The sequence below is a fragment of the Vombatus ursinus genome, unplaced genomic scaffold (assembly GCF_900497805.2).
Source record: "Vombatus ursinus unplaced genomic scaffold, bare-nosed wombat genome assembly UNPS02007997.1, whole genome shotgun sequence".
Taxonomy (NCBI): Eukaryota; Metazoa; Chordata; class Mammalia; order Diprotodontia; family Vombatidae; genus Vombatus; species Vombatus ursinus.
The window spans coordinates 1-16729 of record NW_020947775.1 but is presented as its reverse complement, the minus strand read 5'-3'; the positions used below and the strand labels follow the sequence as shown (position 1 = coordinate 16729).

General features: G+C 50.3%; 1 protein-coding gene across 1 annotated transcript; it reads right to left on the bottom strand.

Moving 5' to 3' along the window:
* Window positions 1–1064: 1064 nt before the first annotated feature.
* On the bottom strand, window positions 1065–16601 carry LOC114034116 (probable RNA-binding protein 19; the record flags this gene model as incomplete). Its single annotated transcript, XM_027849716.1, has 5 exons — window positions 1065–1262; window positions 2273–2430; window positions 15157–15277; window positions 16055–16321; window positions 16548–16601. Coding segments are annotated over 5 exons (798 nt in total), but the record flags the coding sequence as incomplete, so codon positions are not given.
* Window positions 16602–16729: the final 128 nt, after the last annotated feature.

Sequence of the window (16729 nt, the reverse complement as noted above, 5' to 3'; positions counted from 1 at the left end):
TAGCAAGTATCTGGGGCTGGATTTGAGCTCAGGTCCTCCAGGCCCATTGTACTACCCAACTCCCTCTGTATTTCATTAGAGTAACTGGTCTCCTTTGGTATCCTGTGTATCTTATTGTGTGTATTTAAAAACCTTACTCTGAGGAGGGCTCCTTCACCAGTTTGCCCAAGGGGCCCATGACATAAATAAAGGTAAGAAACCACTGGATCACGGCGTTGGTGGAGGTTACCTGGGACATGCTAACATGTCCATACACGACCGGGCGGGGAAGGCACCTGAGCCAATGAGCGGATTGCAAGGCGGCATAAAGACAGAAAGGCCTTCGGTGTTGGGACAACCTCAGGCTCTCCCGCACAGTGAGTCCTTGCCTCTCAAGGTGTCCTGGCTGTGGGAAGGAACCTGAGCCCTTGGCCCTCCAATGGCTCACCTTGCTGCCTTCACCCGAAGGCCCTCCTCTCCTTGCCATCCTCTGAGGGCAAGGCTTGAGCTGAACTCGTTTCCTCCTCTGGCAGCCTCAGTTTCAAGGACCAGAGTTTGAAGGTGGCCCAGGGGCCATCTACTCCAGTCATTACCTCCAGAAAATCCCTACAATGCACCTGGCAAGGACTCTGAGGAGCCCCAAGGTGAGGCACCCAGCTCCCATGCCCCTTGTGATGTTCTGACTGTAAGGTCTTTGAGCCCCCCCCCCCCCCCCCCAAGCAACAGAGTCCGCGCTGCACACTGGGGCACTGGAATTCAAATCAGGACAACTCAGATTCAAAATCTACTTCAGGCGCGCTTACTAGTTCTGGGACTCAGTTTCCTCATCTGTAAAATGAGAGGGTCGGCCTTGATGGCCCAGAGGATCATTTCCTGCTCTGAATCAATGAGCCCAAGGAAATGAGGGGGTTGGACAACATGCGCCCTGGAGGCCCCCTCTTCTGATTTCCACTTACAGTGGTCTCTCCTCCTCTGAAACCCAACAAGTCTCCTGTCAGGGTAAGCCCCTCAGCAATCACGGCCCAGTATCTACTCGCTCCTTAGTCGTGTCTCAAGCACACGGCTTCTCTCCAACTGGATTGTGCTCAATCCAGCCTCCGCACAACCTGCTGAGGGGATTCTGGGAAGAGCAGGTCTGGTCGCATCATCACTGTGTTCCAGACTTCAGGGGCTCCCCAACTTTGAAGTACAAATGGAAACTCCCCTGTTTGGCCCCAAAGCCGCTCATGGCCCAGCTCCATCATGAGCTCTCCAGTCCAGCCAAGCTCACATCCTGGCTCTTCCTCACATACTCAGGCCCAGAGATGAGACATGGAGTCATGGCTCTCCCATCTCCAGGCCTTTGCCCCTGCTGTCCCTTTTCATCTCTGCCTCTTGTAACGGCAGCTTCCTTCACGGCTCAAGAGTTATCTTCTGGGGAGGCCCTTCCTGGTCCCCCCACCCCAGCCACCAGGTCCCCTTGTATGTGCAGTTTATGGGTTTTCTATTTTATCAAATGCAATAGTAACAGCTATTCAGCATGAATATCGGGTTTGCAAAGTGGTTAATTGTTATTGCAATGGATGGGTGGGTCTATGTCCATAAGGCTCTTTGGGGGCAGGATCTTTCACTCTATTTCTACGACCGAGACTTGAGCACACAGTAGGCACTTAATAAGTGCTCCTCGAGGGATTGGCAGTGCACATCATTGGTGCTTGTGGAATTAGAACAAATGAGAATCCCTCATCTAAGGCCCCCCTGGCCAGACAGGACACACGAGGGAGGCTTGAGGAGAATGAGAACCTCGGCCCTGGAAGGACGTCACCTCTTTTACAGGGGCAGTGCCTGACTTGGGCCTGACCGCCCTACGAGTCCCAAAGTTGATCCAGAAACGGGAGGGTGGGCTAAGCAGCAGGTGACCCCATTGGATGGAAGGGACTGGTTATGAGACGAGGGGAAGCCTTTCCAGGGTCAATGGAAGGAAGGCTCAAGAAGAAGAAGAATGCCCAGGTACCACAGGATGTCACAGTCACAGGCAAAGGGATGGAGTGGACCTTAGAGGCCATCCAGGCTGAAGCCCAGAGGGGTGAACACCTTGCCTGAGGTCAGAGAACTCAAGGAAGGTCAATATGGGACGCCTCATCTCTAGCCCAACTTTCTAGGAATCCTCTGGACAGCATCCCTGACAGATGATCAGTTAGCCGCTGCTTGAATCCTCCCTGTGATGGGGAGCGCATGACCCCACTTAGTACCAAGTGACCTTCATGGACGTTCTCAACCCCACTTTCTCCCTCTCTGCCAACAAATTACTCACTTCTTTCAATGTCTCCTCTGTTGTGGAGAAATTGAGGTTTTTGATGAACAAAGTACACCCGGGAAGACTCTCGTCTTCTTCATCTTCATCGTCCTCTTCCTCTTCCGGGGCTGCTGCTCTTTTCTCTTGTGTGTTTTCTGTAGTTTCGCCATCCGGCCCTGAACCCCAAACAAAAAGAGATCAGTGTTATGGTGGTCAAAGGGTTAATGTGGATGAGTGGCAGGGGGATTGAGGTAGGCCTGGGTGAGAAGGGGCTCAGGGCCAAGGAGAGAATGCTTGTTAGCATGCCTGGTCGGGAAGCTCTGATGACCACCCCCCCCACTCACCCCATTCACTCCAACCCTTCCTTGGGAGGCGCATGGCTGTGTTCCAGGAATTGATTACTAGTTATCTGGGACTGAGGCAGACTCTGGAGCAAAAGTAAAAGAAAGAAGCCACGGACAAAGGGATGATAATGAAGAATTACAGCTACTTCTAAGAGATAAAGGAAGAAGTGGGGGATGGGAGAAGGAAGAGGCCAACCAGAAAAATGTACCCCAAAGGTTTAATGTGATACTCCAACGATATCAGAGAAAGATTCACATGAACCCAACTATTTATAGCAGCTCTTTCTGTGCTGGCAAAGAGGGGACCCAAATACTGAGGAATGGCTGAACACATCGTGGCATGTCCAGAAAGACAAAAGGGGGAGCTGCAGAGAAACCTGGGCAGACCTGAAGGAACTGATGCAGAGGGAAGGAAGCAGAACCAGGAGAGCAGGGACACAGCAACCATGACACCTAAAGGCAACGCAATGACCAGCGACAGCGCCACTGATGAGGATGGGGCGGGACAGGTGGCGCAAAATGCAGACCAAGATCCTGACTCAGTATATTTGTTCTAAGGGCTTTTTCTTTTTTATTCTAGTGGAGTGGTGGGAGATTAAGGGGGCAGAGAGAGGCGGGCAGGAGGGAGAGAGACAAAGAGAAGCAGGTGGGGAGGGAGGGAGAGACAGAGAGGGAGAGAAAGACAGACAGAGGGAAGGGGGAGAGACAGAGAGAAAGGGGAAGAGAGGGATCAAGAAAGAACAGAGAAAAAGAGGGAGAGAGAAGGGACAGAGACGGAAGGAGGAAGAGAAAGGGGGGAGAGAAAAAGGGAGGGAAGGAGAGAAGGGTGGGGAGGGAAAGTGACAGGGTGAGAGAAAAAGAGATGGGAAAAAAGAGAGAAAAGGAGGGAAGGATAAAAAAACAGAGGAAGGGAGATAGAGGGAAAAAGAGAAGGGACAGAGACAGAGAGAAGAAGGGAGTGGCAGGGAGAAAGGGAGAAGGAAGAACAAGAGAGAGGTAGAGAGAGAAGGGGCAGATAGAGACAAACGGAGGAGGAGGAGGAGGAGGAGGAGGAGGTGGTGGGCCAGGTGCCATTTCTACACTGTTGTGGTTGTTTTGTCCTGCTTTTTCTAAGAGTGTCTTGACTTGCTTGTGAATTGGATTTAAGTGAGGCAGAGTGGCACAAAGGTGTCAGTCTCACTCTCTTTTCCAGAATCACTGAAGTCCAGCGGCAAGACAAAAGTCAGGATGGCCCAAGATACAGATGACCTTGGCACTGCCTTCAAGGCCACTGGAACAAATTATTCTCATCCGTCCAGTCTGCCGAGGGAACTGTTCACATGCTAGGGGCAGACACTCTTCTAACTCAGCAATGGGTCAAAGGCCCATTGGTTACCCTCAACTTGGTTTAACCCGTCTGCTGAGATGGTTTACCGAGGTGTAGCTGTTGGGCATGCTCCAGCTTCTTGGAGCCATAGGTGAGAGTTGGGTGAAGGTGGACCCCAAAGGCAAATGAGCAATTCTGAAAAGCGCTTGGCAAGCCCTCACACAAGAGGTACTAGTCTTCCTTGAACACTCCATTCTCCTACATAAGGCCTTTCTGGATGTCCTCTAATAATTACCTTGTATAGACTCCGACAAAGTAATAACCTAGTCACATGGTGTTTAAGAAACTTAAATTCTATCAGAGAAAACACAAGATAAGTCAATGCAAGAGATATACAAAGTAATTTCTGTAAGGGGAAAAAGCCTCAGAGGATGGGTTTCCAGCAGGAAGTAGCACTTGAGATGAGTCTGGAGGGAACCTAGGGATTCCACAGGGCCAGAAGGAAGAAGAAGGGCCTTCTAGGCAAGAAGTCTAACGGTCCAGAGATGGGATAAGGGGGGAGGGGAAGCCACCCACTAAACTAGTGCAGAAAAGACTCAAAGCTATGTGCTCTCCAGAACCACTGAACCAGAATAAACTTGGAAAATCAAAATACTCTCTGAACCAAATCGATATCCCATTCCATCCATGTTCCTGATAAAGACCCTGAAGGTCTGTGAAAGAGATTATGGGTACAAAACATTTTCTGTAGGTGAAGGGTCAAAGGACCTTGTGTGTTGATGGGGGTCACAAAGGGCTGGGGGGTGGACATGAGTCACCCAGTCCCAGTGACTGTGGTCTACCTGCCTCTGTTTATTCTTCCTCTGTAAGAACCCCCCAACTCAAGCACAACAGATGTTGGACATCTCAGTACAGCGTCTGGCATCAGATGGAACAACTGGGCTGTGGTCCAGATGGGCCAGTTAACTCTCCCACAAATTTACTCTGTTCCTCCCCTTCAACCTTCTCCAAGGCCCACCTCAAAACTTCTTCTTCCAAATCATTCTACATAGAAGAGACTCTGCATATTCTCCTAGGTATCTGGTCTGAATGCCTCCTGACCATTCCTCTCTTCCCAATGAGCTCCGGGACATAATCATCCCTGACCTGTACATTGTATAGTTATGTCCATGTGTTATCCTATCTTTTCAACAGGTATGTTCCCCCGAGGATGCTGCATTGTTCTGAAAGGCAGAAGCATCACATTCTGTGAGGAATAGAAGCTTCCTAGAGACCCAAGAGGCAACAGAAAGGCCATGGCGGGCACCACCAGGCTGCCTCACATCTTTAATGAAGATTGCACCATGAGAAGCAGGGAAGGGATATAGCTGAGGAAAGGCACAATAAAAAAGGAGGTGGGTGGGTGATGTGGTGAGGGTGAGGGATAACAGACGGGAAGCCCCAGGGTCCCAACTGGTACTCTGAAAGCATCAAGATGCCTCCAGCAGAAGACGGAAATCTGTGGAGGGCATGGACCTAGGCTGAGAAGATGGAGGTGCCCCAAAGGAGGGAGGACCACAATGGGGAGATGGTAGATTTACTGAAATGCTACTTTTACATTTCTGTCTCCTTTGGCCGCATTATCATCTGCATAAGTGCCATTAGATTACAAATTACTAGAGTGACAAGGCTGGGTCACTGCGGGCCACTCCACACAGTAAGTACAATACCACATGTAACCGGCCTTCTCCTACTGCAAGCCTGGGATTATGATTCCACGAAGGATCAGGGTTCCCAGGGTGACAGCTAGCATTTAGGTCCCTCAGATTAATGAAGAACTGGGCTAAGCCTGGAAACCAAAGTTTAGGGGCACTTTCACTTTATGGCTAAAAGAATTTTAAGAAGAGAATGTCAGAGCTGGGAGGAGCCTTGGAACAGAGAAAGTCAGGGAAGGGAGGGGTCTTAGAGCAAGGAATATCAGAGCTGGGAGGGGCTTCAGAACACAGTGTCAGAGCTGGGAGGGGCCTTAGAACATGGAAAGTCAGAGCTGGGAGGGGTTTTAGAGGCCATATAGTTGAATTACACTTACTAGCTATGTGACCTTGGGCAACTCACTTAACTCTGTTTAACTCAGGATCCTTGTTTGTAAAATGAGCTGGAGAAGGAAATAGCAAATAACTCCAGTATCCATGCCAAGAAAACCCCAAGAAGAGTCACACGTGGTAGAAGAAGAAACAAAAGTCTAACTACTTCATTTGTTAGATAAGGAAATGGAGACTCAGTGAGGTGAATTATCCCAGGTCAGGTCAATTCAAAGAGCCTACTATGCTAGGTGCTGGGTATACAAAGAAAGACCAAAAACCATCCCTGCTCTGCAGGGGCTCACAGTCCAATGGGGAAGACAACATGAAAACAACTACGTAAAAATAAGATATACACAGGATAAATCGGAGCTGGTCCATGAGGGAAGGCACTAAGATTGAGAAGAAATGGGAAAGACTTCTTGAGAAGGCAGGACTTTAGCTGGGACTTGAAGGAAGCCAGGATGAGGAGTGAGAGCAGTCCAGGTATGGGGGACAGCACGGGGACATGCCCAGAGCCAAGAGATGGAAGGGCCAGGAGTCAGGTCACTGGACCCAAGAGAACACACTGGGCAGTGGAAGGGCAGAGGGTCCGGGGGACAAAGGGCTTCAGGGACCAAAGGGTTCTGTACTTGATGCTGCCGGTAACAAGGAACACTGGAGTTCCTTGGTCACCCAAAGAGTCGGTGGCAGAGACAGGACAAAAACCAAATCTTCTTTGACTCCTGGGACTCACTGATCTCTGTGCATCTAACATACATCACGAGAGAACAAAGGGTCAGAGAGGGAATACATTAACAGGCCGAGGACCCGGGCAGTCACGACGTCTGCTTCCCCTATGCTAAGTAAACCTCCCTTGTCCTTTGCCATGAACCTTCCCAAGGGGACTCAGCTCCTGTTCCACCTGGGCTAGACCTCCTGGTAAGCACCGAAAACACAGTTCGGAGCCCTTTCCAAGGCAGACACGTTCTGGGATTGTGTCTGGGCAGCTTCACGAAGACTCTAACTGGCCATGGCTCAGTGGTAGCTGAGCGTGGCCAGGGCCAACAAGGTCAAGGGGAAGGATGGCCGCCTGACCCTCCCCCCCCATATGGCTATCCCAGTTTAACACTTAGGGAACACCAGGCAATCCCAGTTCCCAGAGCTGATGGGGAGACTTCCTGCGTCCTGCACACACCCTTATGAATGACATTTCAAACCTCTGCAGGAGTGAAGGGAGCTTCTCGGGGGGTTCAAGTCAACTGCATTCTCTCTCTTGCAGAGCACCCCCCACCCCCATCAGTCCTTTAAAACAGAATCCTAATACAGTCAAGTCCTAATTAATCTTCAAGGGTTTAGTCATGAAACAGCCTTTTTATCCTTTAATGGAAACTGCAACAGTGATAATGGTGTCTCTTTAATATCAGCTGAACACACAGCCTTCCATCTCTCTGCCTCAAAGGTGAACACGCACACGCGCATACATGTACATACGCAGAGGGGAAAAAAGAGAAAATTTGCATTTTCCCCATAAAAGCGTCTCTCCCTGCCCCCTCCCCCACAAGCCCCACATACAGTTTGCCCCATGAGGGGCTCTCCATCAAAGCCATTTGTATTAGGAATCCAAATGCGGAAAGAAGGGAAGAGAATTCATTACTGTTTAAATGATTTTACAACAACAGTTACTCAAAGCAGCAGAGGGGCAGAAACAAAATCAGACAGGAGAATAACAGCTCATGTTTTTCTGGCATTTTAAGGTCTATGATGTACTCTATGCAGCAAAATGTCGGACTGGTGGTCGTGAGGGGAGAAAGGGATACCGAGGCAGGAGATGAGGTGATGAAAGGTTACGTTACCTTTGCCTTTCTGGATTAGTGCTAGGATCCAGTGAATTTCTGGGTCCCTGGCTCAGGCCCTCATCAACTTTCTCCTGGGCGATGGTGAAGGCCTACAAAGTGGACCCCCTGCCTCCACCCTCTACAGTTCATCCTCCACAATAGCTGCCTAAGGCATTTCCCCTAAGTACAGTCCAGCCCACGTCACTCCCCTGCTCCATCAACTCCAGGGGCTCCCCACTGCCTCTGGGATCAAGGGTAAGCTCTTCTGTTGGGCACAGCCCCTTCCTGCTCTGTCCCCAGCCTACCCTTCCAGGCTCAGGACATTCCACACCTCTTCATGAATTCAGAAAAATAGCCTATGCCACATTCCAGCTGTCTTCTCTGCTTCTTTGTACAGGTCACTCCCCTCACCGTGCCTAGAACGCATGCCCTTCTATCTTCCATCTCTTAGAACAGCTATTTTTCTTCCAGGTGCAGCTTGCATCATCTTCTACATGAGGCTCTATCTCACCCTCCAAGCTACTATTACTATGAATTCAGCCCATATATTCTCTTATATGGGAGAAGGAAATAGCCAAGCATTCCAGTACCTTTGCCAAGAAAACTACCACAGACAGCACGATCCACAGGGTCACACAGAGTCAGATACAACTGAATAACTGAATAGCAACAACTCTCTTCTATGAGGAATCAGCTTGGCACAATGACAAGAGAGCTAGGATGGTCTGGGTTCAAGTCTCGCCCCTATTCCATATTGGCTATATGACCCTGGGAAAGTCATTCAATGATGATGCACTGGATAAATTGCAAAGAAGGTGCCAAACAGCACTACTAAAGGGCCTTGCCTCCTCAGGAAGTTCCCTAGACCAGTGATAGCCCAGGCCGTCTTCATTTCTGTCCTATACTCTTAACTCTTAAGAGTGATGTTATCCCCATGACTCTTTTAGGGTAGGAACTGTTTAACTTCTGTCTCTATTTCTTTAGGGAAACCTGCAGCTTCAAGGCCGCAGGTTCCCCATCCCTGGCTAGTACATAACAGCTAATGAATACACATTTTATCATTCTCATTTGATGCATGAGGATGAGGCCCTCAGAGGCTAAGTGTCTCACTCCATAGAGCTAGTATGTGTTTGAAGTGGGACAGACAAAACCCCAAGCCTCCCTGACTCCAGACCTACTTCCTCAGTCTCTACATCATGCTGTCTATAATTTTTTAAGGATTCATGATATAATCAGGAGCACTAATTTCTCCACAAGGTGTAAGCCTCATGCCTCAGGAACCATTTTTCCTGGGCTTCACTGGGCAAAAATGTCTGTTACTCAGCGGCCAGACTTAAGATGATCATGTCAGAATGTGGCTAGGGCCCCACACTCCAGCTTACTTAGCAGTTTACTAGGCCCTGCCAGAGTCTGGGCAGAGGGAAGTGTTCTGGTGGGCCAAGCCCTAGTGAGCCCAAGGTCCCCTCCCCACCTTTCACACCAGCCATGGCTCTGCAGAGGAGGGGCAGCCCCTAACCTCCAGGATCTTAACAACCTCAAGATGGCCCAGCCACAAACCTCAAGGATGAGTGGACTAGGGGCTCATTCACACCAGCAAGTCAGACCCACCAAGGGCTCAGAGAGAGAATTCAAAATAGAAAAATCATAGGGTGAAAGAGGAGGGGGAGGATCATTTATCCCCACCTGGTATGGCTGAGCACAATTTACTTGGGAGGAGCCAGAAGCCCCACCAGCAGACCATGGCCACTTGTTCTAGGACTGAGGAGGAAAACCAGTGGAGAAAACCACTGGCTTTATAGTCAGAGATCTGAGTTCAAATCCTGCCTCTGACAATGTATGTGACCTTGGGAGAGTTGCTTTATCTTCCTGTTGAGTTTCAGTTTCCTCGTCTGTAAAGTGGGGGGTTTGGCCTAGATGGCCTCTGACGTCCCTTGCAGGTCTAGATCTAGCCTAGGAAGCAGATAAAGAAGTCTGGGGGAGTCCCATGACCTCCAGAAGTATGAGAGCGAGGGCTACATGCAGTAGGCCCAAAAAGCAAACTGGCCATAAATTCTTGTCCTGTTCCTGGTCCATCCTGCCACTAACACGGCCAAGGCTTTCCCAAACAGCACTGTCCTGACTCACTCCGCCCCAAACAGAACTGCTGCTGAGCACTGGTCTCAGTGTGACATTTGCGTTTTAAAACAGAGGCAACATAAGCCTCCAGAATACAATTAACACAAGTCAGGAATCCAGCCCTGTTCACAGCATGGCCAGGCATCCAAACTCTCTCTGCACTGTGGGAGTGCGGAGTCCCATGTGGAAGACTTGGAGTCAGAAGGGAGACTTCACATTGGAGCTGTGCTCCTTGCCACCTGTGTGGCCCGGAGCAAGCCGTTCCCTCAACCAGAAAATAAAGGCCGGTGGGAGATTGGGGTCAGTGGAAGGAAGGCCCCTCCAACGCTGAAACAAGGACTTACTGAGGGACTGAAGCCGGGGGCTCCCCCACACCGGGGGTCTGCAAGTGGAGGCCAGAAGACCTTTCAGGGACGCTGGAGAAGAGAACATGCCCCAACCCCCATCCAACTCTGGGAATGTCTGACCAGATGATGTGGAAGGTGCCTAACAGCTCGATAACTCTGGGATGTGCTGACTTGCTTCTGTTAAAATGTCCACCAGAACTCACCAAAGGGAGCAGCAAAGGCTTGACTTGCCAGAAATAGGAAGCCTTCCTGGCCACTCATTCCCAAGCCTGGCTCCTTCCATGGAAAGGAATGGGATTAATGTAAAAGAGGAGTCGGAGGGAAAGATGCGACAAGGATGCAGAGGCAGTGTGGGACAGTGGGAAGAGGTATCAAAGGACCTGGGTTTGAATTCTGGCTTTACCACCTACTAGGTGTGAGACCTTGGCCAAATCTCTTCACTTGCCTAGGGCTTCCTTTCCTTACCTGTCAAAGGAGAAACTTAGACCAGATGACCTCGAAGGTCTCCCCTGGCTCTAGACCCATGTTCCTAAGTCTTATCTACTGCTGAGCCCCAGAACGCCACCATTGCTCTAATTATCTAACACCTGGAACTGGAGAACGATGGAGACTGAGCAAGCCAGAAGACAGTTTTCAAAGCCGCCTGCTCCTGGCCAAAGTAGGGAGGAGCGGCATTTACCTCGGCAAAGATAGAAGGGAAAAAATAATCTTTAAGTTCTCAAGCAGCAAACATTTTGCCAGCAAATTCATCATGCCCCAGAAAGAGGAAACCACGAAGGAGGAAGATTTAAAGGGGTGGGGGTGTGTGTGTGTGTGTGTGTGTGTGTGTGTGTGTGTGTGTGTGTGTGTGTGTGTGTGTGTGTGTGCAAGGCGGGGGAGGGGGAGGTTTGGGAGACCCTGGAAAATATGCCTCCATCTGTAGTTAGCACAATGAAATGCGGTCACGCACAGCCACATGGGGTGGTATTGTAATCAGACTGAGGAATTTACTGCCGCCTCCCCGGCACTCTGTGCCCAGGGCTGACAGAAAAGACTGTTATCAGTCGCAAGCAGCTTTCCACGACCTCCCCCAACTCTGAGCCCTTTATCTGGAGGTGAGGGTCTCGGTTATGCGGAGATAAAACAAGCTGTCCCCCTCCCCTGGGACTGATGCACAGAACAGCAGAGCTTTTCTGGGGAGGAAAAAAAGAATAATTAAAAAAAATCCTACATACGCCCACCACCCACCAGCAAAATACACTCCTTTTGGCTTCTGGGAAAATCTGGCCGTGGGGATGGAGACAAAACTTCCTTGGCCTTCGCCCTTCCTTGTGGAATCGGCATGTCGGGACCATCGTTGGCCAGAGGAGATAATATAAAGCCCCAGGGTAGGGGAGGAAGGGCAGAAAGTGGAGGGGCCGAGGGGGAGAAGACTATATATATATAGAAGAAAGGCCACGTCCTTGAGATCTGAGCTGTGGGAATTCACCCGCACAAGGGACGCACTGGGCCTTGAAATTAACACAGACACACACCGCTCTGTGACCCGCAATCCACAAGATCAGCTGGTCTCACACCCCCCCTCAATCCCTGCTGCCTTCCGTTCCATTGTTCAAATAACTGCTGCTATGCTCGCACTCAGCCCCTCAATGAGGCTTAGGGAATGGAAAACACATTCCGTTCCCTTGTGGGAATGGAAAACACATACACACACACACACACACACAAACACACAGAGCCAGGATGAGGGATGTATCAGTCCTGTCTTTCCTTCTGTCTTTTCAACTCTGATTTGTTGTTATTGCTGAAGTACTGGCTCTGAATTCTTCACGGGATCCTCTAAGTCCTGAGTCCTACCTTCTATCCTGGAAGGGTTCTACATTCTCCTGTTCTAAGCCTGAAGATACTGCCACCCATATCCCAGGGCCAGCCAGCTCTGACTTTGATACCCTCTCACAGAAGGACAAAATCAAAAGTCCTCTCACACATTCTTACAGACTCTCATGTATCACGGGCCAAGCCTGCTTTCCTAGGTAGGCTTGCTCCTTCTTGTAGAGTGTAAGTCGTTTGAGAGCAGTGACTGTTTCATTTTGTCTTTTTTTTTTTTTTACTCTTAAGATCCTGAATTTAGAGCTGGAAATGATCTTAGAGGTCATCTAATCCAACTGCTTCTTTTTGAGGAAACGGAGACCTAAAGAAAGAAAGAAAGTGATGTGCCTGAGGTGGCAGAGCTGGGATTGGAACCTAGGTCCCCAGATGCAAAAACGAGTACTCTTTGGACTACAGCACTCACTGCCTGGCTTAAACCTAAGTAAGCTGTGGCTTGTCGATGCCTTAAGGGACTGGAGGTTCAGCAATTTGCTCTGGGTCATTCAGTGTCAGAGTGAGATCACAGAATCAGAGCCCTGGAGGTGGACAGGATTACAAAGGACACAGACCAGCCCTTTCATTTTATAGAAAAGGAAACAGAGAGAGGTCAGATGACTTGCCCAAGGTCAAAAGGTAAGTAAGTGACAGGGTTTGTTATTTGAGCTCAGGTCTTTTGAATCCAAATTCAGAGCTCTCGACCACTGCCAAATCTACCTAACTCCAAGGCCAGCATCCTGTAGCCTTACATTCAGATAGGGTAGGGGGAGGGCCTGGACCTGTTTTACTTCACTGCAAATTCCCTCTACAATCACTGCAGGTTGGCAGCTTCTCAGCCACTTAACAGTTTGAGTGGGTTGCCCAAGGCACTTAAGGTGTAGGTGATTTGTCCATGGTCACAGAATCAACATGTATCAGAGGCAGGATTTGAACCCAGGTCTTACCAGTTCTGAGGTCAGCCCTCTATCTATTAAGCCACAAAACATTCATAAAACTCTACAGGCTGAAGTTTAATACTTAAGGTACTACCACTCACATCCTAGGCCTATCCTGGGGTCACCTAGCCTTCTAGTTCAGATTAGGACTATTCTAGGTCACTGGTACCTAACTTAGTTGGGTTAATAACACCAAAAAGACGGTTAGGCTGAAGAAAGTAATCCTGGTTGCCTTCAACACCCTGAAGTAATTGAAGAAAGGATCTGCGAGGTCATTTAATCTAGCCTCCCAGCCCGAGGGTTGGTATCATGGTAGCTCTGATCTCAATGAAATGCTACTGCCTGATTTAACACCTGGACTGCTAGTGTGTTTGAAAAGCATTTATGTCAACAAGCATTCCTCCCTCGGGCAGGTGGGACCCAGTCCAAATTGGATTTCCAAGAGGGCTCTGGTCCAGCCACAGACAGCCAGAGTAAGGAAGGCAGGCAGCTAGAGGAAATCTCCTGAGCTTTGGATCCAGGCTTCTGGGGAATACCAGAGCGCCCTCGTTCACACAGGAAGGAATCTGGGGACCAAGACCTGATGGGAATGGACAGTATTCAAGTCTGTGGCTGTCCTGGGAGAGAAATACAGCTAAGAACTCCCAGCCCCTTAAAGACAGCAGAAACTTGGTGGAGTGTCTTTGAATAATCCTAACACTAAGCCAGGTCTTTGTTATCACCTTCCCTCCAAAAATGTAATCAAAGGATAATGATCCAAAACATGAGATCCTACTCAGGATGGAACTCAGGTAGACCACCGGATTGGGAGTAGGACCCCTGAAAACTATTACTGGAGCAATCTGGGGGAAATTGAGTCACCTTTGGGTGCTTACATTTTGTAAGGGAGAAAAGGAAGGAGAGAAATTCTTATCTTTGACTTCTATAGGAAAAAAACCAGATTTCGACACAAAAGAGCTTGGGAGCCATCTAAGGGACTGTGTAACAAAAGCCAGTATTTCCATAATGCTCTGATGCTTACAGGGGGTTCTCTCCACTGTGTTTGAGAGCAGATGCTGGGATTTCCTCCTCTCTCCACTCTCTAGATGGCGAAACAGAGGAGCAGAGGTAAGGGAAGAGGCAGGATCTGATCCAGAGGAGAGCTTGGGTTTGAATCGAGGCTCTCTCTCCATTCAGGACCTCAGTTTCCTTACCTGTTCAACAGCTCTCTAGGATGTTCTGGCAGGTAATGCTGAGTTGGCACTCAAAGCCCTTGGCACTCAGAAGGACCTGTGCCCCCTCGTGCTTGGCTGGCAGAACCCTGGAGGTTGGCCGGGGCTTTTTCAGGAGGGTGCTGGAGCTCCTGAAGGATCTAAGCAAACTCCGACGGGCCCAGAAATGGGCTCCATGTCTCTCCTCCCAAAACCAGCCCCGCAAAGGGCTGAGACACTCAGAACCAGAAAACTGGCCAGCAGGCAATCAAGGTTCTGGCCTAAAGCAACTTACAAAGCCAGGCAAAGAAGGGATGAAAGGAGGGCTGGCAGCGAGCGCGTCGGGAAGGGCTGGGAGATCCTGGAAAACTAGGAACTCTATGCCGTAGCCACGAGTGGAAGGGCTGAATGCTGAGATATGCCAAATGAAGCCCCTGTACTGACAGGAGGCTGCTACACCTGACAGGCAGGGAACGGGGAAGAGAATGAAGGAAGTTTGTCAGCCAAGAATGGTGGGAAAGAAGACGGCCAGTCATGAGGTGAGGAGGGGGAATAACTGACTGACGGGCAGCTCTGGGAGGCAGAAGAAAGCAAGAGAGGAGCCGACCCACTGGGAAGAAATCCTGGGGAGAGCCCGAGGAGCACAAGGACTGGAGTCCCACGGGATGGGCGGGCACAGGCAGGTTGGGATCTGCCCCCTCTTCCTCCTCTTCCTCCTTCTTGGAGGGAACGTACGTGCGGAGGAGATCACAGGGCCAGGGGAGGATGGGGAGGAATCCCTAAACCTCGTCAGGATGGCTTTCTCTCTTCTTACCCCAAGAGCAGAGAGAAGCCAGATGCTGAACAAGGAACACCGAAGCTTTACGCTGAAGCCGAATCTCGGGGAGCCCTGAGGAAACCCCCGCCCCAGCCTGACGCCCTGACCTCAGGCTCCCACTCTTACCAGCCTCAGTCTGAGCTGCCTCTTCTCCTCCAGGTTTGTCATCTTGTTCTTTGGTCTGAGGGAGGTGGCCAGAGAAGACCCCCATTGGTGCCCATTCCAGATACAAGGGAACATCATGGAACTGTAAGGATGGACAGACAGAGAGACATTGGGAAGGAAGAACTGGGAAGTGTCTCCCAGAGAGGGAGGAACAGGGAAATCAATCAACAAATGCTGAGCCCCTACTATGTGCCACGCATTGTGCTAAGGTGTTATTCGAGGAGCCTCGCCCCCACAGAGGGACAGCAGAAGGGAGAAGCTTCTCTTTCAAGATCTGTCCTACTGTGAGACTCACGCATGTCTTCCAAGACATGACTGTCATTAGTAATTTTAATGACACCCGTGAAAAGTGTCAGAGAAGGCTCTGAACTCTTATAAAGCAGTTCAGGGGAAGGTGACTGCTCTGCTTGGTGTGCGCATGACACATACACCACTACACACACTGCACCACAGAGGTGTACAGTGTCGGACACAGGACAGACTGATGGACTTAGCAATAAGAAAGACACGGGTTCAAATCTTTCCTCCAACATCCACTAGCTCCGTGATCCTGGGCAAATTACTCCTCCTCTCTGAGTCTCAGCTTCCCCATCTGTCAAATGAGGGTATTAGCAGCGGGTTCCTGGGAGGATGCAAGGAACCGGGCTTTGCGTGAGCCGGAAGGGCCTTCAGAGACAGTCTGGTCCAACCCCTTCCTTACACATGAGGACAAGAAGGCCCAGACAGGGGAAGCACCCAAGGTCACTCAGACACTAAGAGCTCCAGGGAGGATCTGAACCGAGGTCCAGACCTGGTGCACCGAGCTCCTTCAGAAGCAGAAGGCGGCTCACTGCTCCAGACTCCCTGGTGAGGAGTGTACCTTGGAATAGGCCAGGCTGGTGAAGCCTCTCCTGGCTTCCAGAGGCTCCAGGTATTCCACGATGGCCGTGATGCCTCCCTCGGGCAGCAGTACGCGGCCCAGGCTGCCGTAGCGGCTGAAGATCTCCTGCAGCTCAGAGGCCCGTGTCCCTGCAGGGAGGTTCTTTACTAAAATCACAGACTTGCTCCTCTCCCCGGCAGCCTGTGGAAGGAAGGCAGACAGAGAGAGAAGGAATGAAGGAAGGAAAAGAATAAGGCTTCCCATGTGCTAGAATAAGAAACGAGGGTGCTTGCCGCCTCACCCTGGAACTACCCTCAGGTTCCAAACCCCCCATGGACCCTTGACAAGTCTCTCAGATTGAGAAACTTAGTCCACTTGGAGGCTGTTCAGGAAGGGCTCTGCTGGGTCCTCTATGCTGTTCTATAGATTCTGAGAAAAAAATGTTAAAGAGGGAAGACTGCTGATGCGTGGGGGACTTCAGAGCAGGACTGACGAGAAGCAGCCGGCAGTGGAAAGAGCTCTCCCTGCCCTGCCACGCAGGCACTGGCTGAGCAATCGGACAAGATATGGCCCCTCACTGGGCCATGAGACTAAGCCATCTAAGGCCATCCCTTCCCTCCTAGCCCTAACATTCCCTGTTCTAAGGCCCCTCCCAGATCTGACATTCCCTGTTCT